This window comes from Dipodomys spectabilis, unplaced genomic scaffold (genome assembly GCF_019054845.1).
Source record: "Dipodomys spectabilis isolate Male_0828 unplaced genomic scaffold, ASM1905484v1 ptg000096l, whole genome shotgun sequence".
Lineage (NCBI taxonomy): Eukaryota > Metazoa > Chordata > Mammalia > Rodentia > Heteromyidae > Dipodomys > Dipodomys spectabilis.
In genome coordinates this window covers 9,994,090-10,021,154 of record NW_024870773.1, presented here as the reverse complement: position 1 = coordinate 10,021,154, position 27,065 = coordinate 9,994,090, and the positions used below count along the sequence as shown (strand labels likewise).

At 42.6% G+C, this 27,065-nt stretch overlaps 1 protein-coding gene and 1 non-coding gene across 2 annotated transcripts; one reads left to right on the top strand and one right to left on the bottom strand.

Annotated features, from left to right (window-relative positions):
* Positions 1–11,118: 11,118 nt before the first annotated feature.
* Positions 11,119–11,224, bottom strand: LOC122113341. Its single transcript, XR_006148421.1, has one exon. It is a non-coding gene; the product is annotated as a U6 spliceosomal RNA (small nuclear RNA).
* Positions 11,225–23,668: 12,444 nt separating this feature from the next.
* Otud1 (OTU deubiquitinase 1) lies at positions 23,669–26,575 on the top strand. The gene has a single exon (XM_042686039.1). It carries the CDS (start codon positions 23,918–23,920, stop codon positions 25,355–25,357), a length of 1,440 nt encoding a protein of 479 aa, XP_042541973.1. The 5' UTR covers positions 23,669–23,917; the 3' UTR covers positions 25,358–26,575.
* The last annotated feature ends 490 nt before the right edge of the window (positions 26,576–27,065 follow it).

The following is a 27,065-nucleotide window of genomic DNA, read 5'->3' as shown; positions in this document are numbered from 1 at the left end:
CACAGGTTAAATGCTGCATCCCACACCAGAAGCCCATCCCGCACCATTGCCAGAATGGTCCATTTCTACTTCTGACCACATACAAGGTGGGGGTCTCACACATACACACCTCCTTGAGTCTGAAGAATTTGCTAGGCTGGCTCACAGAGCTCAGCAAAGTATGTGTGTTTATTGACTTATTATAAAGGATATCCCAAAAGAAAGTGATGAATAGCCAGATGAAGAAATGGGCAGGGCCAGCTCTGCAGGTGACTCCAGGATGGAGAGTCCATGATCTCTGAGAGCATCACCTCCTGAACACCTCCTTGGGTTCAACTCAAAGTCCAAGGTGTTTTTATAGCTTAATCCCTAGTGTCAGTCCCTTTCTTTCCTGGAGGCTGATAAAGGACACTGAATTTTTTTTGACCCTTGAATGCTTTAGGAATTTGGTCTTTCTGGTGATTGACCTCATCTTGAGGCTTTCTAGAGGACCTACCCTAAGTCACCATTTTTTTTTTGGCAGGGGGGTGTCTGTCGAGGTCTTGAACTCTGGGCCTAGGCGCTGTCCCTCAGCTCTTCAGCTCAAGGCAAGCACTCTACCATTTAAGCCACAGCACCACTTCCGGTTTTCTGCTGGTTTATTGGAGATAAGAGTCTCATGGACTTTCCTGCCTGGGATGGCTTTGAACCGTGATCTCAGATCTCAATCTCCTGAGTAGCTAGGATTATAGGCATGAGCCACCAGCACCCAACTCCTAAGTCACCTTTTTAGGCATAAACCAGATAAGGTTTTATAGGAGATACTGACATCACTCAAGAATTTCCCTACCGATGTAACAAAAGATGGTGAGTGCTGGTGGCTCATGCTGTAATCCTAGCTTCTCAGGAGGCTGTGATCACAGTTCAAAGTAGCCCAGGCAGAGAAATCGGAGAAATTCATCTCCAGTTAACCAGCAAAAAGCCCTAAGTAGAGGTGTGGCTCAAATGGTAAAGCACCAGCCTTCAGTGAAAAAGTGAAGCAAGAGTGTAAGAACTCTGAGTTCAAGCCCCTCAGTTCTGGCACCAAAACAAATAAACTAATGCTTCTCCTGTCTCCCTTGTCACTCAGGAAGTGACAAGACAAGGGATTTAAGAGCTCTGTTCAGGGAACTGGGACAAAGTCTGATCCTGTTTCAAACTGTACCACAGCCAATTTGTACCACAGCTGATTTGTTTTGTTACATGCTTGATTTCGCTCTCAGTGGAGAATTGTGCTGGTTGCTGCTTCCATTTATACTGCTGACAGATGCTTATCATTCAGACTTCAGTCTTCACTGGCAAGATGTTAATTATCACCTAAACAAAACCACAAACTGCTTGGCACTTAACAAGAACAACAACAACAAAAAACATAATAACAGCATGATCACATTTGAAGTGAAAATAAAATCTGAAAAAGTCTCTGAGAACAAGAGGTACATGAGATTCTCAGAGTCTCTGGAATTTTCCTTGCAATCAGAGATGTTGCTAGTTCTTCCTCAAGAAGCATTATAAGAACTTTGAATTGAGTCACTTCAGAGATACACAGCCACCCACAGCTTGATACTACCCAGGCAGCTGACACCTGGAGTCCAAGACCCAGCTCAATGAGAACCTGGGTGGACGTTAGATTTAGACTATGATGAGTACAGTTTGGAGAGGCTTAAGTGTCACTGACTCATATACACTGTTCCTTTTCTCTTTCTCATTCCAGGGATTATTTAATAGGCTGTTTACACACTTAGCACATGTTTACTCTAATAATAGTCCATGGGCTTGAATCATTTTCGTCACTGGCTGTTACAGAGTCCTCAGCTGTTTCCATGACCTGCATGGCTGGCTGTTACCACTATGAGAAAACCTCAGAGAATGTGCAGAGTAATCGGTGAGTTTAATTTTAGCTATCTGTGACGTGAGGGTCCTTCTATTTATCCCTATTGAGCTCTCTTTAAAGTACCTGCTATAAAGCGAGCTCATGCTTGTAATCCTAGAGACTCAGGAGGCTGAGATCTGAGGATTACAGTTTGATGGCAGCATGGGCAGGAAAGTCCCTGGACTCTTATCTCCAAATAGCATCCAAAAAAGCAAGAAGTGGAGGTGTGGCTCAAATTGTAGAGTGCTAGTCTTGTGTGAAAGAGCTAAGGGATAGCTCCTAGGTCCTGAGTTCAAGCCCTAGTCCACATAAAAATAAAATGAAATACCTGCTATGATGGTAAAAACTGAGAAACTGTATATTCAGAATGAATCCCTATGAAATAATGCACACAATGGTATATTCAAATACAGATTTAGTATATTCACACAAGATTTACAATGTGGCTAAAGCTACAGATCAATAATTGATTGCTTGCACAGTAAATAAATGCAAGGCTCAGAATTTCTAACATCAAATCTAAAAACAGTTTATCATTATTGCTATCAACAATCAATTTGTTAATTTAATTGAGACAAATGTCTGGATAAATGAACAAATTTGAATTTATCTACAGCACTGATAATATTCAGTTTCTTAGTCTGAGACTAATTGCATACATAGATTGATTGCGTCTTTGAAAGTTCCTTGAGCCAAAGACTTAGTGACACATAACAATTTCTATAGTGTATTACCCTTACCTCAATTTTAAACATGTGGTATTTAATCTTAGTTTTGTTTATTACTACTATTATTATTATTGGAACTTGAACCCAGGGCTATCTGCATGCTCTGAATCTGCTCTACCACTGCTCTATTCCCTAATCTTGCTTTTATTTTTAAGGGAAAAAAGAGGATTGATGAGAATGTTGAAAAGGATGATGCTGAGCAAAATTCATTGTATTCATAAACTGCTTTGTTACAAAGTACTTAAAGATAATAAAAAGTAAACATAAAGTACAAATTTATGGAAAAAGGAAAATCTGAGTTGTTTCTAAATTGTGTTATAATAAGTGATGCAAGGGAAAAATAAAATCAACTGTTATTCATTCTAAACAAAAAAGTAATTTATACCATGAACACATGAACATATTTTGAGCTATATCAAAGATTGAACTATGGTGTTTTTTTTCCAGGAGATATTAATGTCCCCAAAAGGCTCATATATTGAAGACTTAGTTGCCAACCTATGGCAAAATTAGGAGGTAGTGAAAGAAAGCTAGGTCATTGAGGGCATGTCTTTGAGGGGGATATTGGGACCCAGCCCCTTCCTGTTTTCTTGTCTCTTCTTCCTGTCTGCCAGAAGCTGCAGCTCTTCTGTCCCATGCCTCGGACATGATGTCTCCCACTGCTTACAGGTACAAATGGCTGTGGTGCCATTTGAAGCCATGAGCCAAGATAAACTTTTCTTCCCGGAAAGTTGGTTACCTCAGGTATTTTTTTCAGAATCTCATAAAACTAACTGGCACCCGTGAATCTGGACCAAGGGTCTGAATAATCCCACCAGTGCAGGTTTAGTGGTATGAATCAGTGAGTTTTAGGCAACAAGGGTTAAATTATGTCAAGATCATTCCAGAACTATGCACCAAGTACTGTTACTTTACAAATACTTTGTATCTCAAGATTCTCTTATTTTACCACCAAGAGGTTTTATGTGTTAATTTGTTTTCAATTTGATATAGCCACCTGGTTGTATGTTGCCTTAAAGGTATCATATAAGCAAAATTGCCTTTTAATGTCGTTATGGGCATGTGTTGGTATTGATTGCTTTGGATGGGTTAAGCACTGTAGTAAAGTTTTATGTGTATTATCTCATATAATCAACATGACATATGAGATAGATGCTAATATTAAACTCATGCCTTCCTTTCAACAGCCTCTGAGGTGGCTACTATTAATAAGATCCATTTCACAAATGAGAAACCTTTCCAGGGACATGTCGTAAGTGACAAGGCAGAACTAAAGTTGGTTTGGATCCTTTTTTTTTTTTTTTTTTTAAATTCAGAGCTTGAGTAATGTCCCTGAGCTTTTTCTCTCAAGGCTGACATTCTACACTTGAGCCACACCTACACTTCCAGCTTTTTGCAGTTAATTGGAGATAGCAGTCTTACCGACTTCCCTTCTTAGACAAGCTTTGAACTGTGATTCTCAGATCTCAGCTTCCTGAGTAGCTGGGACTACAGTCATGAGCCACTGCTCCAGACTTTTTTTAAATTCTACATGTGAAGTCTTCACTATCCTGTTCTTTGTAAAAGGAAATAGGAGGGAAGGACTCTCTAGAACATGGCCTCTTGAAGGGAAACACAATGTTGGATGGGCCTCTGAAACACTAGACCAAATCTATTGTCCAGATAGGAAATTTGAGTACCACAGCTCTTGGGCCCTTGAGCAAGACTTCTGACTCAACTACAGTCCTCTTCCCTTCAGCTCTATACTCAAGTGGTAGACTTGGACCCTGGGCCTGTCAACACTAGCCTGGTCTGCAGGTCTGCCTGAAGGTAAGGTTACCTGCATTGCAGTAAGCCTGCATGTTGCTGAAAGAAATGAAGTGTTCCTTTATTAGAACAATCTATTCCTTACCTCTCTTCCTCTTATTGCAAATCTCTGATCAAGATTCCTCAGCCCTGTAGGTAGTAGTCCTATCTGTAGTCCTAGTTGAGACATGAGGATTAAGGTACAAAGCCAGCCCCAGAAAAGTTTGTGAAAGTCTTAGCCCCAGTTAACCACCAAAAAGCCAAAATAAAACTATGGCTCTAGTGTTAGAGCACTATTTTTGAGTGAAAAAGCCAAAGGACAATGCCCAGACTTTGAGTTTAAGCCCTAGTACTAGCACGCACGCGCGCGCGCGCACACACACACACACACCTCAAATTATTTCTGAAATCTACCCATCAATTCAAGCATCATGTAAGACATTTTCTAAATGTATAATCTTGACACAAAATGCTTGCTGAAGAGCAAGTGGTTACCATGACACCCAGACAGCATCCGTGGCACACAAACATCTTCCTAATATAGATTTTCTCATAAAAATAGAAACTGAGAGAGCTGTGAATTTAGGTAGGGTGAGGGATGGCAAAATGAAGACATATTTCATGATTTTAAAAAATGTTATTATCTTCAAGTAGTTGTACAAACGAGTCATTATGTTTCTGTTTTCCAAAATTATGATTTCAGTACCTGGCAATATCATAGCCATTATCACTTAGACTTCCAGACACACAGGGGTGGCATTTGTCTGTTCATATAGTGCCCCTGGTGTCTATATTCCTAGTAGCTATTAATAGATGATGGTTAGAATGACTTTTGATCAGCTATATATACTCAACACACAAGTATTATCTCATTGTATGAGTAAATGGGCTTAAAAATCATCTAGTCTAGGGCTGGCAATGTCACTTAGTTGGTAGAGTGCTTGCCTAACATGCATGAAGCTCTGGGTTCGATTCTTTAGTACCACATAAACAGAAAAAGCCAGAAGTGGCTCTGGGGCTCAAGTGGTAGAGTACTAGCTCTGAGCAAAAGAAGCTTAAGGGCAGTACCAAGGCCCTGAGGTCAAGCCCCAGGACTGGCAAAAAAAAAAAAATCATCTAGTCTAGCTGGATGCCAATGGCTCATCCCTGTAATCTAAACTACTCAAAAGACTGAGATCTGAGGATTGAGTTTCAAAGCTAGCCAGGGCAGGAAAGTCTGGGAGTCTTATCTCCAATTAACCAGCAAAAAAACAGAGGTGAAGTGTGGCTCAAGTGGTTGGATGCTAACTTTGGGCCAAAAGCCTCAAGATAGTGCCCAAGCTCTGAGTGCAAGTCCCAGAACCCGCACAGTGTGAGTGCGTGCACACATACACACACACACAAAATCTATATGGAATGATGGGGCACTCAATGGCATCCCTGACTATCATGCTTTTTTAAGCTGCCTTGCTGCAGATTCTGAGAGAGATTATAGCCATCTCTGATCAGTTGTAAGACGTTAAATTTCTCTCCTGCTGTTTGTTTTTTTTTTTTTAATTTGTATCCTCCAAGGAGGGGGGCAGGGCTTGGGGAAGAGGAACAACTGACTTCCCGAAGCTGGACATGTTATTCTGCTTTTAGAAATATCAAACCTGGACATGTTTCCTCTGACACCGTGAAAAAATTAGATAAAGCCAGCTGCAACATCGTTGCACATGCAGATAAAAACAAGGCCACTGTGTGACCAAACTCTGCTCTCTCTTACAGAGTGATAGTCTTTTTCATCCATAGGTAGACTCTCCTTCCCTTTTAGCCAGCAGCCAGCTTAGAGCAGAACCCCCTGCCCACCCCCGAATCATCTAACAGCTTCTTCCTCTTCAACCTCCTCTTCCTAACACTGCACAATGCACATGCTGTGTGTTTCCTCCTGAGTGGAGTGTAATGAGCAAAACCAACTTGTTAAAATATAGTTGTGCTCCAGCTGACCTTTGGATGATGAAAATTGACCTCTCCGAGCATGTTCTAAATGTTTCTGATTTCTATTTTTTCCTCTTATCTTCTACTAGAAAGGAAGCTTCTAGAAGCCAGAGATCTTGCCCATCTGTTCTCTATTATATTCAAAGTATGTAGTCTTTATTTGCAGTATGCTAACTATTCAATATTTGCTGAATAAATCAATGTAAATGTGGGAACATTTATACAGATATTGAAGAAGTTCTGAATGAAATTTCTAGTTCTTATTTGAAGAATAAGACAAGTAAAAAGGGATGGGGGCATGGTTCAAGTGATACAGCACTTACCTAGGAAGCATAAGACCTTGAGTTTAAACTCCAGTATCACTTTAAAAAAAAAAGGTTCATATTTTTAAACCATTAAAAGTTTAACAGAATAAAATTTCACATATCAGTGCTGTACTTTTGATGCTAAGGAGCAAATTTGGTAGTGAATACCCACAAGTAAGATGCCCAGGGCTGGGAAGATAGCTCAGTGTTAGAGTGCTTGCCTTGTATGCATGAGTCCCTGGGTTCAATTCCTCAGCACCTAAGTAGAAAAAGCTGGAAGTAGCACTGTGGCTCAAGTGGTAGAGTGCTAGCCTTGAGCTGAAGGGCTGAGGGACAGCGCCCAGGCCCACAGTTCAGGCCCCATGACCAAAAAAAAAAAAAAAGAATGCCTAGCACTTGGCCACCACTTACTGCTTTTATTGCTTACTAAGATTCGAGCCATTCTGCATAAATGATAAAGTTTGGCTTATTAAAGTTCTAGAATTTCATAGCACTCTATTAACCATCGGGTCTATCTAATAAGTCTCAGGAATCTTCATGATGTCCTCAACAGCCAATCAGAGCTTCTGTTGATGTATATCTAAATAACTGTTTACTTCCTGTCTGGGCCAGGCATGTCCTGCACACTATCCCAAGAAAGATGAATGAACTTGAGCCTTTTTAGGGAGCTCATAATGAATTGGAAGTATGATTATCATACTATTGATACTGTCCAATAAAAGCAAAGAAAATGGTCCTTAACTAGTTGATGGGATTCTGACTTTCTATAATCTTTTTAAAATATGCTTAACAAGAACTCTTAATCCTCACTACTATCCTGGAATCCTTGTGGGAACCAGGGATTATGTCTCAGATTTCAGCATTAGACTGTGCATGTCACATCTGCCCCAGTAAGTCAGAATCTTTAGCCTCTGGTTTTACTAGGCCTTGCTTGATTGTATTAAATATGGAAAGCTCTTAGTTTTTCCTCATGTCTGAGGAAAAAAACACCCTACACAACCTTTTTGGGGGATCCTGGGATTTTGAATGCAGGATGTGTTTACTATTCAGGCCCTTTGCCATTTGAGCTACCACACCACCACTACCTCCTCTTCCCTCCCACCACCCCTTTTTGTTTTTTCTTCATTATTTTTCAGGCAGGGTCTCATGTTGTATCCAGGACTGACCTCAGTCTGTGTTCTCATACCTCCACATCCTATGTAGCTAGGGTTATAGGTGTGTATCACCACATGTAGCTTATTGATTGAGATGGGAAATCACTAATTTTTTTTGATGAGGCTGGACTTGAACCTCAATCCTCCGGGTCACTTCTTTTCTGAGCAGTTAGGCTTACAGGCATGAGCCACTGCACCTGGCCATAAGAGTACGTTTTAAAGATGCACAACACCTCTGAATGAAGTGGTATTGCTTCTCCACCTGAAGTGAAGTGATCCTTCTAAGTTGCAAGCTAAATTTCTAGATGCTAAAACTTTAGGATTTTTCTTAAGGTGATCTTGGATAAGAAACCAGCTATCACTGACATCAGCATGGATCCATTAATCAAAATGCTAGGAACTTTATGTATTAAGGGCCCTCTTTATATTCCTCACAAATGTCATGTCTTCAGCCACTTAGTTATCCAAACAATTAATAGTGCCTTTCATAATGCAAGGTTTCTGTTTATCCTAGAAATTTCATTCAGAAAAAGCATCTTCAGAATCAACACTAATTAGATCCATCTTTGCCCCAAAACTCAATTCATGAGATTCAGCATGATTTGCTTTCTTTCTAGAAAGATCTTAGCAATAAGGAGAATTTCCCTGGGACCGGACTACCATAGGTACAAATTCCTGCTCTGCGTAAACACTTGCATTCTGGGCCTGTTTCTTCTTCTGTAAAATTGCGGTAATATTAGTACCTACGTCCTAAAAATGACTGTGCACCCAAACTGAGTGAATATGTACAAAGGTCTTAGAATCATGTCTGGAACATATAAAGGACTTAATATATGAAATGTTTATCATTATTATATGGGTTATACAATCTTTCTGTTAAAGTGATGTTTCCTGAAGTGATACTTGAGAGATAATTTCCTAAGTAGTGGCTTGAGAAAAGTTGGGCCTCCTCTGTAGATTAAAAACAAACAAACAAACAAAAAGGACATGCCAGGCACTGGTGACTCATACCTGTAATCCTAGCTACTCAGGAGGCTGAGATCTGAGGATTGACGTTCAAAGCCAGCCCAGACAGGAAAGTCCGATTCTTATCTCCAATTAACCACTAGAAAACCGGAAGTGGCGCCGTGGCCCAAGTGGTAGAGCACTAGTCTTGAGCTGAAGAGCTGAGGGACAGTGTCCAAGCCCAGAATTCAAACCTCACAGCTGACCAAAATAAATAAAAATAAAGGTCACCAATCATCATTTATTAGTTTATTGGATATAAGAGTCTCCTGCACTTTCTGGCCCCAGATAGCTTTGAACCTTGATCTTTATATTTCAGCCTCCTGAGTAAGTAGGATTACAGGCAGGAGCTACTAGGATTACAGGCATGAGCTACTAGTGCTCAGTTTTAGTAATGATTTTAATCTCATTAAAACTTTGCTTCCTAAGTAACTTTTTTTCAAATATCAAATAATGCTCAATAGGACTTACTGACATACAAAGAACATGCTGCTGCCTTTGTCTTGATTATCAAACTCAATGGGAATCCATTAAATGAATCAACATACATACACACTTACAAAGCTGCAAAGAAGTCCTTTATTCCAAAGATTGCTAGGAAGGGACCACAGTTTTAGGGAGACTTATTGACACATCGCTGATGCCTGAGTCATTCGCAGCCGCCCAAACTCTTTCCAAAGTTAATCCCCTTCCGTGAAAACGTCCAAAGTAAATGACACAGTGTGGTATTTTAGAGTCTCTGACCTCACTTGAAGAGCCAGAGATAGAGGAAACTCTCTCTGTGTAAAAAGGAAAAAGGGAAAAAGCACAGAAAAACAACAACAACAAAGCCCTACAGAAAAAGAGAAGCTATTTTCCAATCCCTATTTTGAGATACTTACTTCCCATCTCCTCATGTTCTTTTGTTTTCTAAGCTTAGCTGTGGAGGAGTGTGAGTGCCTGAAATGAGAAAGGAGAGATGGCATTCAGATTTTTAAAAAAATAGTCAGTACCAAAAATGTTTAACCAGAACTTTTTTAATGAGCAATAAATTCTTATCTTAGTTGAGATCTACAGAATGATGGTAGAAGTTGCACAGTACAAGCAAATTCTCTATAGTTTAGGTTAGGAAATCTTAGAGAATGATAATATAAGAATAACTGGCTAAAGTGGGTGCTGGTGGCTCATCCCTGTAATCTTAGCTACTCAGGAGGCTGAGATCTGAGGATCACAGTTCAAAACCAGCCTGGGCAGGAAAAGCTGTGAAACTCTTATCTCCAATATACCACCAGAAAACCGGAAGTGGCACTATAGCTCACATGGTAGCATGCTAGCCTTAAGCTGAAGAGCTGAGGGACAGTGCTCAGGCCCAGAATTCAAACCCCACAATGATGACCACCACCACCAACAACAAAAAGAATGATTGACTAATGCCATATGCTGGTGGCTCATACCATAGTCCTAGCTATTCAGGAGGCTGAGATTTGAGGATTGCTACTTGAAGCCAACTGGGGCAGAAAATCCATGAGATTTTTTTTTTCAGTCATGGGCTTGAACTCATGGCCTGGGCGCTGTCCCTGAGCTCTTTTGCTCAAGGCAAAAGCTATACCACTTTGAGCCACAACTCCACTTATGTTTTTTGAGCAGTTAATTATAGACAGGAATCTCATGGGGACTTTTCTGCCCTGGCTGGTTTCAAATCATGATCCTCAGATCTCAGCCTCCTGAATGGCTAGGAGTGAGCCACCAGTGCTTGACTTCTTTGAGACTCTTAGCCACAATTAACCACCAAAAGGCTGCAAGTGAAGATATGGCTCAAGTGGCAGAGCACTAGCCTTGTTCAAAAAAGCTAAGGAACAGCGCCCAGGTTGTGAATTCAATCCCCAGTACTGGCACACAAAAAAAGAAGAAAACAAAAAGAGTAACTTCTTATCATTGGAAGATTACTCCAGATTTTTCTGGATCTCTTGGAGATAATTTCATTTAGACTAAATTTTGGAGCACTACTTCCTCACACTCAAAAGAGGAAGAAGAGACATGCACATTTAATTAGTTGCACTTTTTAATTATTTATTTGTTTTGTAAAGGTGATGTACAGAGGGATTATGGTTACATAAGTCAAGTAATGAGTATAATTCTTTTGAAAAATGTCACCTCCTCCCTTATTTACCCCCAGTTTTTTCCATCCCAACCTTCCTCCTCTACAAGTTGTATAGTTCATTGTCATATAGTGTTTAGTTAGTGTCTCTGCTGCATTTGTTCACCCTTTGTCTCGCCATTTCTGTGATCTCCCTCACCCTCCTCAAAGACATAAACTTACGTACAAGACAAAAGGTAAAAATATAGAATGCTTCACAAATATGCATGCCATTCTTGTTTCAGAACCATGCTAATCTTCTAGTATCAATCCAATTTTAGTATATGTGCTACCAAAGTGAACACTAATTAGATATTTTTTATGGGAAAAGTAGAAAGATTTACCTTAATTCATTCACCTATAAGCAATAAATATTAAAGAAATCTGGCAGTTAAAGGAGTCAGACATTTTGATTAGGAGGTAAAAGAATGAAAAACTGCCAAGCACTGGTGGCTCCTAGCTACTCAGGAGGCTGAGATCTAAGGATCCAGGTTCAAAGCCAGTCAGTGGGAACTTTCGTCCACGAGAATCTTATCTCCAATTAACCATCAAAAAACTGGAAGTGGGGGGGGGGAGGGAGATGGGAAGGGATAGGAAGGGGAAACAAAGGAGGAGGCAACAATGCTTGATAAGAAATGTACTCATTATCTTGCCCATGTAATTGTAACCCCTCTGTACAGTATTTTCACAATAAAAAAAAAATAAATAAATATAAAATAAAAAACTGGAAGTGGAGTTGTGGCTCAAGTGGTACAGCATTTACTTTTGTGTAAAATTGCTTGGGGACAGCCTGTGCCCAGGGCCTCAGTTCAAGCCCCAGGGCTGGTGCACGCCTGCTCACGCATGCGCGTACACACACACATACACACACACACAAGACTTTTGGAGAAAAGTAAAAATAAAATATTTTATGTCATGGAATCAAAAGCTAACACAGAAAATTAAACAGAGGTAGAAGATGAAAGAGCAGAGATCTGTCCTCATAATCAGCCCAATTACCATGGATAATATACTTAATTCATGCTTATTAAATAGCTTTCCTGAAGTATAACTCATATATGACAGTTTTGCTACTATCACAACTTTTAGACCATTTCCATCATCCCCCAAAGAAACCTTGTATCCATCAGTAATGATTTTCCACCTGTCTGTTGTCCCTCAAGACTTGGGCAACTACAAATCCACTTTCTTTCTCTAGACATTTGCCTATTCTGACTGTTTACACAAACAGGATCCTACAAATATAGTTATTTATGACTGACATTTTTCATCAGGCTAATATTTTTAGGTTCATCATGCTGTGAAACACAACCTATTTAACATGGGCAATTCCATTGTTTCCAGATCTCAGACTTTATCCATTCATCACTTAAAGGATGCTTGAGTTATTTCCACTTAAAAATATATATGGCCAGACATTGGTGGCCATATCTGTAATCCAATCCACTTGGGAGACTGAGATGTCAGGATCATAGTTCAAAGCCATCCTGAGCTAGCAAGAGCATGAAACTCATCTTTGAAAGTAGAGCTCAGATAGAAAAGCACTAGCCTTGAACATGAAAGCTCAGGGACTAGCACAGACACACACAAAATTATGAATGATTCTGCTATGAATAGGCATCACAGCTTTTGTGTGCATATATGTTTTCAATTCTTTTATATATCTAATGGGCATGGAATTTCTGGTTTATCTAGTGATGCTGTATTTATTCCCTTGCAGGGCCTGCCAAATCCTTTTCCATAGCAACTGTACTATTTCTCATCCTCACCTGTAATAAATAAGGTTTCTTACTTTCCCACATATTGGCCAGCAGTTGTTACTGGTGTGTGTGTGTGTGTGTGTGTGTGTGTGTGTGTGTGTGTGTGTGTGTGTGTGTGTGTGTGTGTGTGTATTGCTGGGACTGGGACTTGAACTTAGTGCCTCATGCCTTTATTGGTTTTTTTTTTTACTCAAAGTTACCACTCTCCCAACTTGAGTCATGTTTTCACTTCCGGCTTTTTGGTTAATTGGAGATAAGAGTCTCATAGATACTTTTGCCCAGGCTGGCTTGGAACTTTGATCCTCACATCTCAACCTTCCAAGTAGCTAGGATTACAGGGGTGAGCCAACAGTGCTTGGCTTGCTACTTTTTTAATTTTAATTTTATTTTTTGTTTGTGATGGGGCTTGAACTCAGGACCTGGGCACTGTCTCTGAGCTGTTTTGCTCAAGGGTAGTGTTCTACCACCTTGAGCCACAGCACTACTTCCAATTTTCTGGCGTTTAATTGGAGATACACATCTCATGGACTTTCTTACTCCTGCTGGCTTTGAACTACTACCCTTAGATCTCAGTCTCCTGGGTAAGTAGGATTACAGGTGTGAGCCACCAGCTCCTGGCTTGATATTAATTTTAGTGAGGCATAATTCAACCATAACTCACTTAAAGTGGATATTTCAGTGATTAGTACATTCAGATTATCACAACCAGTTTTAGAATATTTTCATTAACCTCCCAGCCCCTTCCTCCTTCCCTCCCCCCAGCAAAAAAATGATCTCATACTTATTACAGAGACTAGAGTTTTAGGGCTCAGTTTTAGTTTCAGATCTTCCACATGTCTAGCCATTCACTGCATAAGCTAAATAAAGATCTGAACAATGGTGAAGGGCACAGAAAGGAGCTTTAAGCACTTCAGCTCATCCTCAGCCATCTTCAGGATACCATTATGAGCTTTTGTTTCAAATAGACCAAGAATCAGGGCAGGGAATAAGAGGTAAACATGAACAATCAGGTTACAGTTGTGGCCTGGTTGGTCAGTGTTTCAATCCAGGTTTGGTGAGGGGTTCCACACAAGTTGTAATCTCTGTCTTCACTGGAGGGGAGCAGTCTGCTCAACATTGTTGCCTACCAGGCGATCTGACCTGAGGTTATGCTGTTCCTTTCCTTGGGAGCAATTTTCTTCACCTCTCTTTGAAAGATGTTATTGTATAGTTCTCTCCTTCTAGACTCCAAGGTGACTGCAAGGGGAATAGTTTAGAACAAGGGCAAATATAAAAATGGGGGCAGATGCCACACTTTCCCCTTATATTGAATTAATTAGTGGGTCAAAGAAGGTCCTGCTTTTCAGCAAAAGTAGCTTGAGTATCTGTTATATTAGCAATTGCTCTCTATTACTCCAATTTTCTCCCCTCTAGCAGTAGGTAGCCCCCAACCTACTTGCTGTTTCCCACATGTGTGAAGTTGAGTATGGATAGTTCAGAGGCCAGGAAATTGTACTGAAATAAGGATACTGTGTCTAACTGGCACCATGTTGGCAATGTGGTGAATGATAGGGAATTGAGTTTAACTGGTGCCATCTTGTCTTGTCTTCTTGGTGGTTCCCTCAGGTAGTGTGTGTGTCTGGTTTCTTAGAGGCAGGGGTAGGACTTGGACAATAGGTTACTAGACCTGCCATGAACTCACAAGACTCTTGAGCTCCCTGAGACCCTGCCCCCCTGGCCAGGACCTTATTTAGGCCCCAAGGAGCTCACGGGCCATTTGGCACCATGCCTCGTATCTCCTGGTTCTCCTCAGCTCACCATAGCATCCCACTTCTGCTCTCCATTGGAGTTGATTAGGTTTGTTGAGAGTGTTTTTCTGCTCTTTCTTCGCTTTACCACCCTCATGCCTCAGTTTTCTAACAGTGTTCAGTGTATATGAGGCTTCAAATTTTCCGGGGACATGTGTCTTGCTGCAGTCACTGGCTTCCTAATAAAGACTCCCAATTCAACCTCTCAAAATGTGGCTTCTCTGTATTGATTGAATTCCTATATAACATTCCCTAATTGTGATTTGCATTTTCACTTTTCCTGAATGAAGGACTTGCCTCTCCCTCTTGGTTCAATTTGTTTTATGTATCCAAAGATGGAATATGAAGGATTGACACCCTCCACCCCCATTATTCCAAGTACATACAGACCTAAGCAAGCCACCAGATATGCACAGACTGCTTGACACAGGCAGGACAATCCACCTAAGCCTGGCTGAAAACATTCCATTGTAGGCCCAACTGAAAAGCCCCCCCACTTCTTTAGACCTAATGACTTTGTCATTAGCCTCTGCCTCCTTGTTCAGACCCCATAAGAACCCAACGGCTATCCAACACCTCTTTGCACAGTCTTCAAGCCTGTGGGAAGACTGTGCCCCTGACTGTTATAGCTCAATGAACAGTCCTTGCCTGTAGAAGATTGAGTCCATCCTGTTTCTTCCTTTCTCCACTATTTTCATAACACTGAAGGCAAATAGAAGATCATTGTATGCACTCACCAGGTAGACCTGTATTTCTTTTGGAGAAATGTTTATTAATATTCTTGGCTTATGTTTTAGAGTTCTCTTCTTGTTGAATTATAAAAGTTCTTTACACATTCTGAAAACACATTCTCCTTAGTGAACATATATTTTCTTCTGGGCTGTGATTTTCTTTCTTTTTTTACCATTTAAAAATTTTTTATGGTTAAGATGCTGTACAGAAGGGTTACAGTTACATGAATAAGGTAATGAGTACATTTCCTATCAAGCATTGTTACCCTCTCCTTTGTTTTTCTCCTTCTATACCTTCCCTCTCCCCACCTCCCCAATCACCGCCCCCAGGTATAAAGTTCATTTCCAACATAGTGTCTTGTGAATATCATTTTTGTAATGGGTCATCCTGTGTCCTTGTTTCAGCATTTTATTCTCTTTCCACTCTCCAAATTAGATAAATGTTTATACAAGACACAGGTACCAAAATCAAATACAGTGACAATGGGGGGAAGAACATACAAAAGAAACAAAAAAAATCACATAGAACATTAAAAACAACAATGACAAAGAAAAACTTCTTACGTCCATATCTTGTGGTTCATTTTGCTTAGCATTATCTTATATGGTCATATGCACAAAGCAGTTGACCTTTTCTGCTCATCTGATAAGGTTATTCTAGACATATACTAACCATTGCAAATAAGAGAAAGCATGCACTGTAATTTTCTTTTCCCTAAGTATTTCTTTTTTTACCCACTCTGAATTCCCGTCAGAGTTCTGCCTCTTCAAGCTAGCTTGAAACTATGCTTATAGGCCTGGCTTCCTTTCCTTTCCCAAACCTGATCAAGATAGATAATCCTTTTCTTCTGGTAGTTTGTTTCTTTATTTTTTTAAAGGCAGTCTAACAGTTCATTTCTACTTCCTTTTTCCCCTTAAGAATAAATAGTGTTGGTAAATTTTATCTGCTCTTATGTTTTAGGTTCCGTCAGACAATGTGAGGCAGGAAAGAGGCCCAGAGTTTGAAGGCAACAAGTCTCTTTGATTTGGGGTATATAGTTTGTTGAACTTTCTCCTTAGAAAAGATTTTAAAACATCTAAACTGGGCACCAGTTTAGTTTTTCCAGATACTCAGGAGGCTGAGATCTTAAGATCATCATTTAAAGCTAGCCCAGGAAAGATCTGTGAGATTCTTCTCTCCAGTTAGCCACCAAAAAGCTAAAAGTAGGGTTTGTCAGAAGTGGTAGAGCACCAACTTTAAGTGAAAAAAAGCTAAGGGCAATATCTAGGTCCTGCAATTAAGCACCAAAATCAGTACTTTTTTCCATAGATATACATATACTTATTATAAAAATACTGTACAGAGGGGTTACAGTTACATAAAGTAAGGTAATGAGTACATTTCCTATGGAGCACTGTTACCTCCTCCTTTGTTTTTCACCTACCATCCCCTCCCTCCCACCTTCCCAACTCCTTCCTGCCCCCTCCCTCCCCAAACTGAAAAGTTCGTTTTCAACATAGTGTCTTGTACTTCTCATTGTTACATTGGGTCAACCTGTATCCTTATTTCAGCCAAAATCAGTACATTTTTAAAAAGGACATTTGGCACAAAAATATTTTCAGAAGACTGAAAGCCCCTTTCTCTTTTTCAGGCTTTAATTTGAATTTTGACTGCTTGCAACATTTTTTTCATGAGGAATAATTAATTTTGTGTATACCTAGAAGGGAAATTCCTGGAGGTATCTAGCTCTGTATTTCTCCCTTCACTGGCAGGCCTCACTGTTGTTCGTAGACTTGTTGGTATACCAGTGAACTGAAGCAGTTGTAGGCAATGAAGCCCATAATGCCGTTTCTAGCCTAATCCTTCTCCAAAGAAATGTCCAAAATGCAGACCTGCATTTCACTTAGCATCATCTTATATGGTCATATGCACAAAGCCTTTGAACTTTTCTGCTTATCTGATAAGATTATCCTAGACATATACTAATTATTGCAAATAAGGGAAACCATGCCTTGTGACTTTCTTTTTGCTTAGTAATTCTTTTTTTACCCACTCTGAATGTTGCAGTGATTGAAAGCTGGGCATGGAAAATGAATATTCTATTCCACTGCTGTCATTGAAGCCTCCTGTGACTAACAGCTCTGACTTCTCTCAAGAGTCAGTTGAATTCACTAGGTGAAAAGTGGCATTGCCGAGAGCCAGCAGTTCATGCCTGTAATCTAGCAACTCAGAAGGCTGAGATCTGAGGATCATGGTTTGAGGTCAGCCCAGGCAAGAAAGTCAGAGAAACTCTCATCTCCAATTATCTACCCCAAAAGCCAGAAGTGGAACTGTGGCTCATGTGGTAGAGTGCTAGCCTTGAGGAAAAGCAGCTCAGAGACAGTGCTCAGACCCTGAGTTTAAGCCCCAGGACTGGCACATACATGCACCCCTTCCCCTCCCTGTCCCCCCCTCAACATTTTTCATGGAGTTGTACACTCATCATCACAATCTAATTTCAAAATTTTAAATCGGTTATATACTGGTAGCCACAGCAATTTCTTCCTCCTTCCTGTATCTGTACAAACAGCATTTCCTTTATTATTCCCCCCTTCATGCCCCCTACCCACCATGCGGGAAAGGAGCTTAGGGCCTTTCCCATGGTGGATAAGCACTTTACCTCCATTGGTTTTGTTTTTTTTTTCTGTTCTGGATATTTCACTTAAATGGTATTATGTAATATGTAGCCTGTTTTCTCTCACTTAGTAGGTTTCCAGGATTCATTCCTACTGTAGAATATATGAGTACTTCATTTTTCTTATGACTGAATAATATTCTCTTTTGTGTATGTACTACATTTGGTTCATCTGTTCATCTGCTGATGAGGACTACTTGGAATGTTTCTACTTAGGGCTGAGGCGAACACTGATATGTAAGTTTTAAGGTGGACATGTTTTATTGCCCTTGGTTATATACCTAGGAGTGGATTGCTGGATGATATAGTTAGTAACTATAGTGACTGCTATGGGTTTGGTTGGGTCTTTGTGTGTTCCAAGGTTTCATGTACTAGGAGCTTGGATTGTAGTGTGGGGTTGAGAGGTGTGGGACCTTTAAGAGGAGGAGCCTACTGAGAGGTCTTTACTGCTATTCTTATCTCATTCTGATTACCAGTTCTGCCTAGTGATGACTTACTCCTCTCCTATGCCCCCCTCAATACTGCCATTGTGATTTCATCTGTCATAAAATCCCCAGAACTGAGTGAGCAGCTTCTGGTGCTAATGTCCTGCTCTCTTCCCTACTACTGTGAGTCGAATAAATCTCTTTATAAAGTATCCAGCCTTAGGATATTTGTTACAGTAATAGGAAATAGACTAATCTGATAACCTTTGGTGCAACATTTTACGTTCCCTTGAGGGATATATTTTATAGACTCTAATTTTCCATTCTTTTTATCATTTTTTAATGGCTCTGAAGACTGATCCCAGGTCTACTGCCTGCTAGGCAAGTACTTTATCAGAGACACCCCAGCCTTACTCTAACGTACCTATCTTCCTTCTTTCTTCCCTTCACCCCTCCTTTTCTTTTTGCGTTTTCTTGAGACAGGATCTCCCTACGTAGTCCAGGGTGGCCTAGACCTACTAAGTAGCCCAGTTTTGACTAAAACGCATGCCAACACACCCAGCATCTTTTCACTGAGATTCTATCTTGAAGACTCTTCTGACTGGGCTGGCCTAGAATCTCAATTCCTCCTAATCTCTCCCTCTCACATAGTTTAGGACGACAGATATTCAAGCTATGGTTTGAGAAAGTCTCATGAACTTTTCTGAACCCAGTTGGTCTCAAACTGTGATCCTCTAGAGTTCAGCTTTCTAGCGGAGGCTGAGATTGGGAGGTCTGAGATACTAGGCCAGCCCAAGAAGAAAAGTCTACCACTGAACTACCATCCAACCCCTATTTTTTGTTATATATTTTCTATTGTAAAGAAACTGTACAGAGGGACTGCAGTTACACGAGTAAGGTAATGAGTATATTTCCTAATGAGCATTGCTACCTCTTCTTCACTTTTCCCTCTACCATCCCTTCCCTCCCAACCTTGCCGAATCCTCCCTCCCCTCACCCCACCCAAAGTTGTAAAGTTCGTTTTCAACATAGTGTCTTGTACAGCTCATTGTTACAATGGATCAACCTGTATCCTTATTTCAGCATTTTGTTATTTCCCTTGCCCTCCCCAAATTAGAAAAATGTATATACAAGATGCAGAGCACCAGAATCCAATACAGTGAAAACAGGGGTTATACAGGGGGAAGAACATACAAAAGAAACAAAAAAAATCACATAGTACAGTATAAATACATTAAAAACAAAAGCAAGGAAGATAAAACCACTTGTGTTCCTATCTTGGGGTTCATTTCACTTAGCATCATCTTATATGGTCATGTGTACATAGCTATTGATCTTTTCTGCTTGTCCTAGACATATACTAGTTATGCAAATAAGGGAAACCAAAAGTGTGATTGCTGGGTCATGAGGGGAGTCTTTTGAGGAACCTCCATACTGCTTTCCAAAGTCCAAGGCCTATTTTTAACTGGTGGTTTATCACAAAACCTTTAAGTTATTTTGTGCTAAATTTTGCACTGCTTCTCTAGGTAGCCTGCAGTTGAGTAGAGGATAATAGATATGCAAACCACTCAAATTCAACTTCCACTCTCTGCAGTAGCAGTTGTAGCAATTTATCATGTATATTAACTTTAATTGGACAGTCAGAGGTGATTATGTGAATTTACTCTCCCCACCCCATCTCTAGCTCTTGATTTTATTTTTCTTCTATTACAGAAGCTGTTTGAGGAAGCTTGGCTGGATTCTCTATCTTTTAAGTTATGCTTGACATTATTTTTTTTCAATCATTGCTTAAGTATCCATGCATAGATAAAGCCACTCATTTAGAAATGTTTCATCCTGCAGATTCCCAATGCCCTAGTAAAACTTCAGTGAATCAGCTTGCAATATTCAGATATAAATGAGTTATAAAGGAATACTCTATGTGTGTGTGTGTGTGTGTGTGTGTGTGTGTGTGTGTGTGTGTGTGTGTGTGTGTCTGGGACTTAATCCAAGGCCACCTGCAAATTCAATGAGCCCAGCTTTAATTAATCTGAAAATTGATTACTGGTCATCAGTGATCTCATTGGTTTTTGGTTCATAGAACACTCCCTCAGTACAAGGACAGAACCAGGAAGAGTGGAAGAATAGTGATTTAGGAATGGGTTGTCACTGTCTCCTGTCTCATGCCTATGATCCTAGCTACTCAGGAGGCTGTTTGCAGGACTGCAGTTCAAAGTCAACCTAGGCAGAAAAGTCTGTGAGACTTGATCTCCAAAATAGCTGGCAAAATGCAGATTTAAAGGCAAAGTTCAAGTGAGAATACCAGCTGTGGCAAGTAAATATAGCAAATGTGAGACCCCAGTTCAAACCCTGGTACAAGCCAAAAACAATAAAAGGTAGAACAATGTATAGAACAGTGGAATAGACCTCCAAGAATAAGGTAGGAAATCGGATAATGACCCTACAGCTTCAGTTGGGGCTTGGGGTTTTATTCCATAGGGTGGTGTTACTAGGTGATTAAGCCCTCCCCTGTAACCCCTCTCCAAATGGAATGGTATGATGACTGCACAGTAGCCTCCTGGATGTGTTAAGACTCATTCCTCCTCTTTCCCTTGCTAGTAGAAGGTCATTGGTTAGTCACTGAGCCCTTAAGTGGAATGCCTGACCTGAATATGGAACTGGTCACCCAGGAGGAGCTTAGAAGGTCATTCATTATCATTGGCCCAGGGTGTGGACCAGCTGGGTTCACAGTGTACCTACCTGTGTACACTAACAGAACCACCTTCTCCAGGAAGACCTTCATGATTGTGATTGAGATGTCAAGTGGACATCCATTCCACTTGGGTGTATATACATTTCTGTTGCTGTTTTTGTTTTTCCTCTCCCCTTCCTTCACTAGTAATTCACAAGTAATTCCTTCATAAGTAATTCACTAGAGTGAATTCAGGCCTAGTGCTTGGTAGGCAGGTGATTTACCACTTGAGCTACATTACCAGTCCTGAAGTTTCGCATAAACTAAATAAAAAATGTCCTATGTATGTTCAAGTTTTAAATCTTCACATCTTTATTTCTTATTTGGCTCTACAGTTTCACAGCCTGTTCACTGCAAATCTGGTGATTTTGTTTTCCTGTGCTTTCCTCTACTTGTGAAATCACATTCTTGCTTTAAGATTGAAATGTTTGTATTTTCCTTATCTCTCTCCCCAGTCCTTGTTATTCTACTTAGTCCTGCCAGGCACATACTACCTGGTAAATAGATACTCAGTAAATATTATTTTAGGATTATCTAACTGCGAATAGTATTTTGTTGATTCAGAACCCCAGTTACACAAATTCTCACTTTAGTGTGAGGTGTATTATGTGCGGAGAATAGGAAATCCACCCCACCCTGGTCAGCACCTAAATCATTCCTGTTTTTAGTTAGCCCAGGGAGTAACAAGTTACCCTGGAGAGATGGTTAGACAGATAGTCCTTTACCTGCAGAATTAATTTACGTAGCAAGGGTTCAGTGATCAGGGCATACAGCTCCCGCTGTAATTAAGAGTCCCAGGCTAGCAGAAAGCCAGGAAAAAACCTTAGGAAATTGTTTTCCATGTATTCACTCATTGAATACTTATCTGTGTTACCAGGAACTGTGCTAGCAGATAAAACTACAATAAAGAACAAGACAGTCTTGGCAGTCATGGAATTTATACTCCAGCCTAACTTGAAATTAGCATTTGATCACAGCTCAAAAGGCAGCAAAAAAATCACTTGTCAGTCTAAGTCCATGCATGGTCAATTGGATGAATATTTTAGGTCTCCTTTACAAAGGGTGATAATACTGCAAATGTTGACCAATAGTTTTCCACTTTCTGCCCAGCCCCAGGATGCAGGCCACTTCCCTCTTCTTCCTTCTTTCCTGCATCTCTTGGATGCAAAGTAGCAGCACTCATTTTCAGAAGCCTGAACTATGTTTGGTATTGAAAAAAAGCTATCCAAAAGGTTTCCTTCCTTTCGTTGGTGCATTCATTACCCAGGTGACATGAGTTAGGGGTTCAGGAATGTTGTCTTCTGCTTCAGCAAGACTCTGGAGCAGACATGACCTAAAAATGTGGACCCAAAGGAAACGAGTGTCTCATCATATAAAATAAATTTAGTGAAACAGGAAATGGAAAAAGAGGTTTGTTACTTTATTACTGTTAATGTTAGCATTATTTCTACCTCTGTTCTTCAGCTCCACCCAGACCTGAGCTCCTTCCTAGAGTTTCTGCCCTCTCTTCCCCCTAGACCTACCTGCCCACCCCACTTGCTCCAGAACTACCCATCTGGATGGGGGCAGACGCCACATTGCTCCCTCTTCAGGGGGATATACGGCCCCTCTAATAAACCTAATAATCTTTCTCCTGTGCCTGCATTCCTCCGCGTGGTCCCCTGGCATAATCGTGATGGAGCCTAACAGTTTTTGCTTTCTTTTCTTTTTTCTTTTGTTTGTTCATTTATCTGTCCTTGGGAGGGTAAGGGGGAGTGGGCATAGAAATGGAGGGAGTTGTAAACAAATGCAGCAGTGGTATTAACCAGACACTATGTTGAAAATGAACTATGCAATTTGTGGGTGGGGACAGGAAGGAAAAATTGGGAAACAGCAGGGAAAGGGTGAAGTTGTTCAAAAGGAACACATTCTTTATGTAACTTATGTAACTGTAGCCCCCCTGTACATCACCTTTATAATGACAATAGAAATTATTTAAAAAGAAAGAGGAGTGGTGAATGCAAGCAGGTACGGTGGCCACGACCACGCGAAGGCAGAGTGCCATCTCCCATCGAAGCTCAGGAGCTTTCTTATACACGCAAGTTTTGCAAGCATTCCCGCTTATCCAAGCTGGGCGGTTCCCACCCTAGCTGTGGGAAGCGATCCACAGCAGCCCAGCCCCAAAACTTGTCATTCAGGTACAGGAAGCGGACTTTACGAATCACGTGGTTCAGCGAGCCCACCAATCCAGCACCGCGCATGCTTCTTAGCCCCGCCGCTGCTCCGCGCCAGGCCTCCGCCCAGCCCCGCCTGCTCGATCTCCCGGGGTGGGGGAGGGGGAAAAACACGCCCATGACGTCCCCCACACAGGGCGGAGCGAGGGCTGGGGGCGGGGCTCTGGCCGGAGGGGGCGGGGCTCGGCCGGAGGGGGCGGGGCGGCCTCGCGCTGGTGAATGGAGCACGGAGACGAGCCGCACATTCCAACGGGCCCACGTGACGCGGCCGCGCGGGCTGAGGTAAACAACGGCGGCCCCGCCTCCCGGCCCCGCCGCGCGCCCTGCCACTCCTGCTCGCCGGCGGGACGCGCTCCAGCAGCGCGAGCGCCTCTCTCCAGCGGTCCCCAGCGGTCGCCGCGGCCAGACCCGCCGCAGCGGGCGCGGTGCCCCGGGCCTGCGGGCCGATCGCGCCGGCCGGGGTCGAGCGCGTGTTCCCTCCCCGCCCCCGCCGCGCGCTGTGGCGCAGCAGGAATTTGGCCGGGACCCGGGCGCTATTTGCGGCTCCTGACGCGCGGCGGCCGGCGGCCCTTGGGTCATTTCTATTCCGGGGACTCGGGATCACCGTGCTCGGCCGGCCCCCTCCTCTCGGCCCGGAGGGTGTGTCGGGGCCCCGGGGCTCGCCGCGCCTATAAGGGGCCGCGCGGCGGGCGGGGACATGCAGCTCTTCAGCAGCGTCTGCACCCACTACCCAGCGGGGGCACCGGGTCCCACGGCCGCCGCCCCTGCGCCCCCCGCCGCCGCGCCCTTCAAAGTCTCCCTGCAGCCTCCGGGACCCTCCGGCGGAGCCCCGGAACCCGAGACTGGTGAGTGCCCGCCCGCCGCGGCCGCCGAGCCCCGCGAAGCCGCCCCCGCCGCCAAGATGCCCGCCTTCTCCTCCTGCTTCGAGGTGGTGTCCGGGGCCGCAGCCCCCGGTCCGGCCGCCACCCCCGGCCCGGCGGGCGCGTCCTGCAAGCCGCCGCTGCCGCCGCACTACACGTCCACGGCGCAGATCACCGTGCGGGCCCTCGGCACCGACCGGCTCCTGCTGCCCGGCCCCGATCCCTCCCCCGGAGCCGCGACCGGCGCCGCCCCGCGCGGCCGCTGCCTCCTGCTGGCCCCCGGACCCCGGGCCCCAGTGCCGCCGCGGCGGGGCTCCTCCGCCTGGCTCCTGGAGGAGCTGCTGAGGCCCGAGGGTCCCGAGCCCGCCGTCCCGGACACCGCCCGGGAGGGACCCGATCGAAACTTCCGACTGAGCGAGCACCGCCAGGCCCTGGCCGCCTCCCGGCACCGAGGCCCTGCGGCGGCCTCGGGGAGCCCGGAACCCCGCCCCGGACTGTGGGTCGAAGAGCACCGGGCAGAGAGGATCCGCCAGGGTTGGGAACGGGGCGGTGATCGCAGCGATCGGCCTTCCAGCGCGGGCCCTGCCCAGCGACAGGACCCGGAGACCGAGGTGACCCCGGTGCGGGGCAGCGAGACCGCCCCGAGCAGCGCCACCGAGACCGTGGTCGTGGCCAGATCGGATCCTAGAGATGAGAAGCTCGCCCTGTACCTGGCCGAGGTGGAGAAGCAGGACAAGTATCTAAGAGAGAGGAATAAATACCGGTTCCACATCATCCCCGACGGCAACTGCCTGTACCGAGCTGTCAGCAAGGCTGTATACGGGGACCAGAGCCTGCACCGAGAGCTGAGGGAGCAGACGGTGCACCACATTGCCGACCACCTCGACCACTTCAGCCCCCTGATCGAGGGCGACGTGGGGGAGTTCATCATCGCCGCCGCCCAGGACGGCGCATGGGCCGGCTACCCCGAGTTGTTGGCCATGGGGCAGATGCTGAACGTCAATATTCACTTAACAACGGGAGGGAGGTTGGAGAGCCCCACGGTGTCTACCATGATTCACTATCTGGGCCCCGAGGATTCCCTGAGGCCCAGTATTTGGCTCAGTTGGCTCAGTAATGGACACTACGATGCGGTTTTTGATCACTGCTATCCTAACCCAGAGTATGATACTTGGTGCAAACAGACTCAAGTGCAAAGGAAACGCGACGAGGAACTTGCCAAGTCCATGGCCATATCCCTGTCCAAAATGTACATCGAACAAAATGCATGCTCTTGAAATGTCTGAAAACCTTACGTCCTCAGGAAATTGCGTACTTAAGTTGTGTTTGGAGAAATCACCTGAACTCTAATCAGGGTAATAGCACCTTTAAACTTCCTAGTAGATTTACAGTAGGGGTGAAGCCTTAATCTTCCTTCTTTTTTAAAGTGTTTTCTCAGAGCTGAAGGTTGCTGGGCACCTAAATGATGTTTCATGATAGCTTTGGGTGATTCTACTGCTATTTATAATTTGCTGTATACAGTGAACACTACTTAATTTGCAAGCTGATTTCTCACAGTATGAAACTGTTCATTCCTTGTAGTCTATTTTCTATAAAAATGTATTTTTGCACAACATTTAAAAAATCGGTGTAACTTTCATCTGATGTGTTCCAGTTTGACAGCTTTTAAGCGTACATTCAGAGAAATGCTTTATATGAAATATTATTTTGAGCAATTTGTGATTTAGTAGTTATTTGTTAAAATTTGAATTTCACAATTTTTAGATAATTATTCCAAGTGGAGAGTATTGCATTCGTGTTTCCAGATGAATGACCCATTCCATTTTGATGAAACAGGCAGAATTGTTTTTCTAGAAATGTTTAAAGAGAATGACAGTGTTTAGAAAGAAATACTGATGGTGGGGGGTGGCTGGGGAAAGAATTTTTTTTTCTGTAAAGGATAATAATGCCAGGTCTTACTTGAAGGAGAGTGTGATACTTGCTGATGGGAGACCCAGGATTCTGTCTGGGTGGTATTTAGAATAGATTGTCTGGTGCTCTAAATTGTTTTTATTTACTATGCTTGTCATTTTGTTAGGAAAGATGTGATATAGGATCTTGTGACAAGTCTCCTGCTTGATGTAACTTTGTGGATTCAACTAAGAGATTGGAAAACTAATACCAACTTTGGCGGTTACTGTATAGCAGGAGAACACTGTCTTAATCTGTTCTTTTTAAGTTCTCCCAAAAGGCAAAATAGGATTATCCTATATTACGTAAAAAGCTCTATAAACAGAGCTTGTGTGGGCTTGTGTGGTTTGCTGGGTCAAACAATGTTTCCAACCGAAAGACTATCTCATTGCCACTTTAACTACTTTTAGTCATATTTATTAAGTAATGCAGTTTGTACTTTTTAATTTTGTAACATTTTGTGATTTTTTTTGTATAATACTGTGTTCATACAATAGGACAATTCTCAGCTGATGGAATGAATAAAATGCATACTTCTACTTTTACCACGCCTTTTTTTTCAGAGTGGTTTCTTAAATGGTAATGACTTTTAAAAATATATATACACAATATATCGTATGTGTAAAAACTAAAAATTATGAGATTTCCTGAATTCCCATAGGAAGAGTAATCATTAGACTAATTTCAAAGGATAACTCAATGAACTGTAGTTTAAAGGTGGAGTAACTCAAGAAAAACTCATTATTTCTAATTGTGATTGCTCTCAAATTATAGCTGTACCTGTTGGCCAATGAGCACATCTATCATACTTCTGTCCCACCATTCGTCTACATTTTATTATTTTAAAGAATAATCAAAGCATTGCCCTAGCTTTGTTATGTGTTAGCAGATTTAGTTAAAAGGTGTGTGTTGGGATGTAAGAGTGCTCCTTTCAAAATTCAAGATTGACACTTGATTCCCACTGTGGTGATCTTCCCATGTGAGGCCTTTGGAAGGAATTAAGTCAGAAGACTGTTCTCATCCCACTTGTGGGGG

Bases quoted from the DNA above. Each gene is read 5' to 3' on its own strand.
- Otud1 (XM_042686039.1), top strand. From the start codon at position 23,918: ATGCAGCTCTTCAGCAGCGTCTGCACCCACTACCCAGCGGGGGCACCG.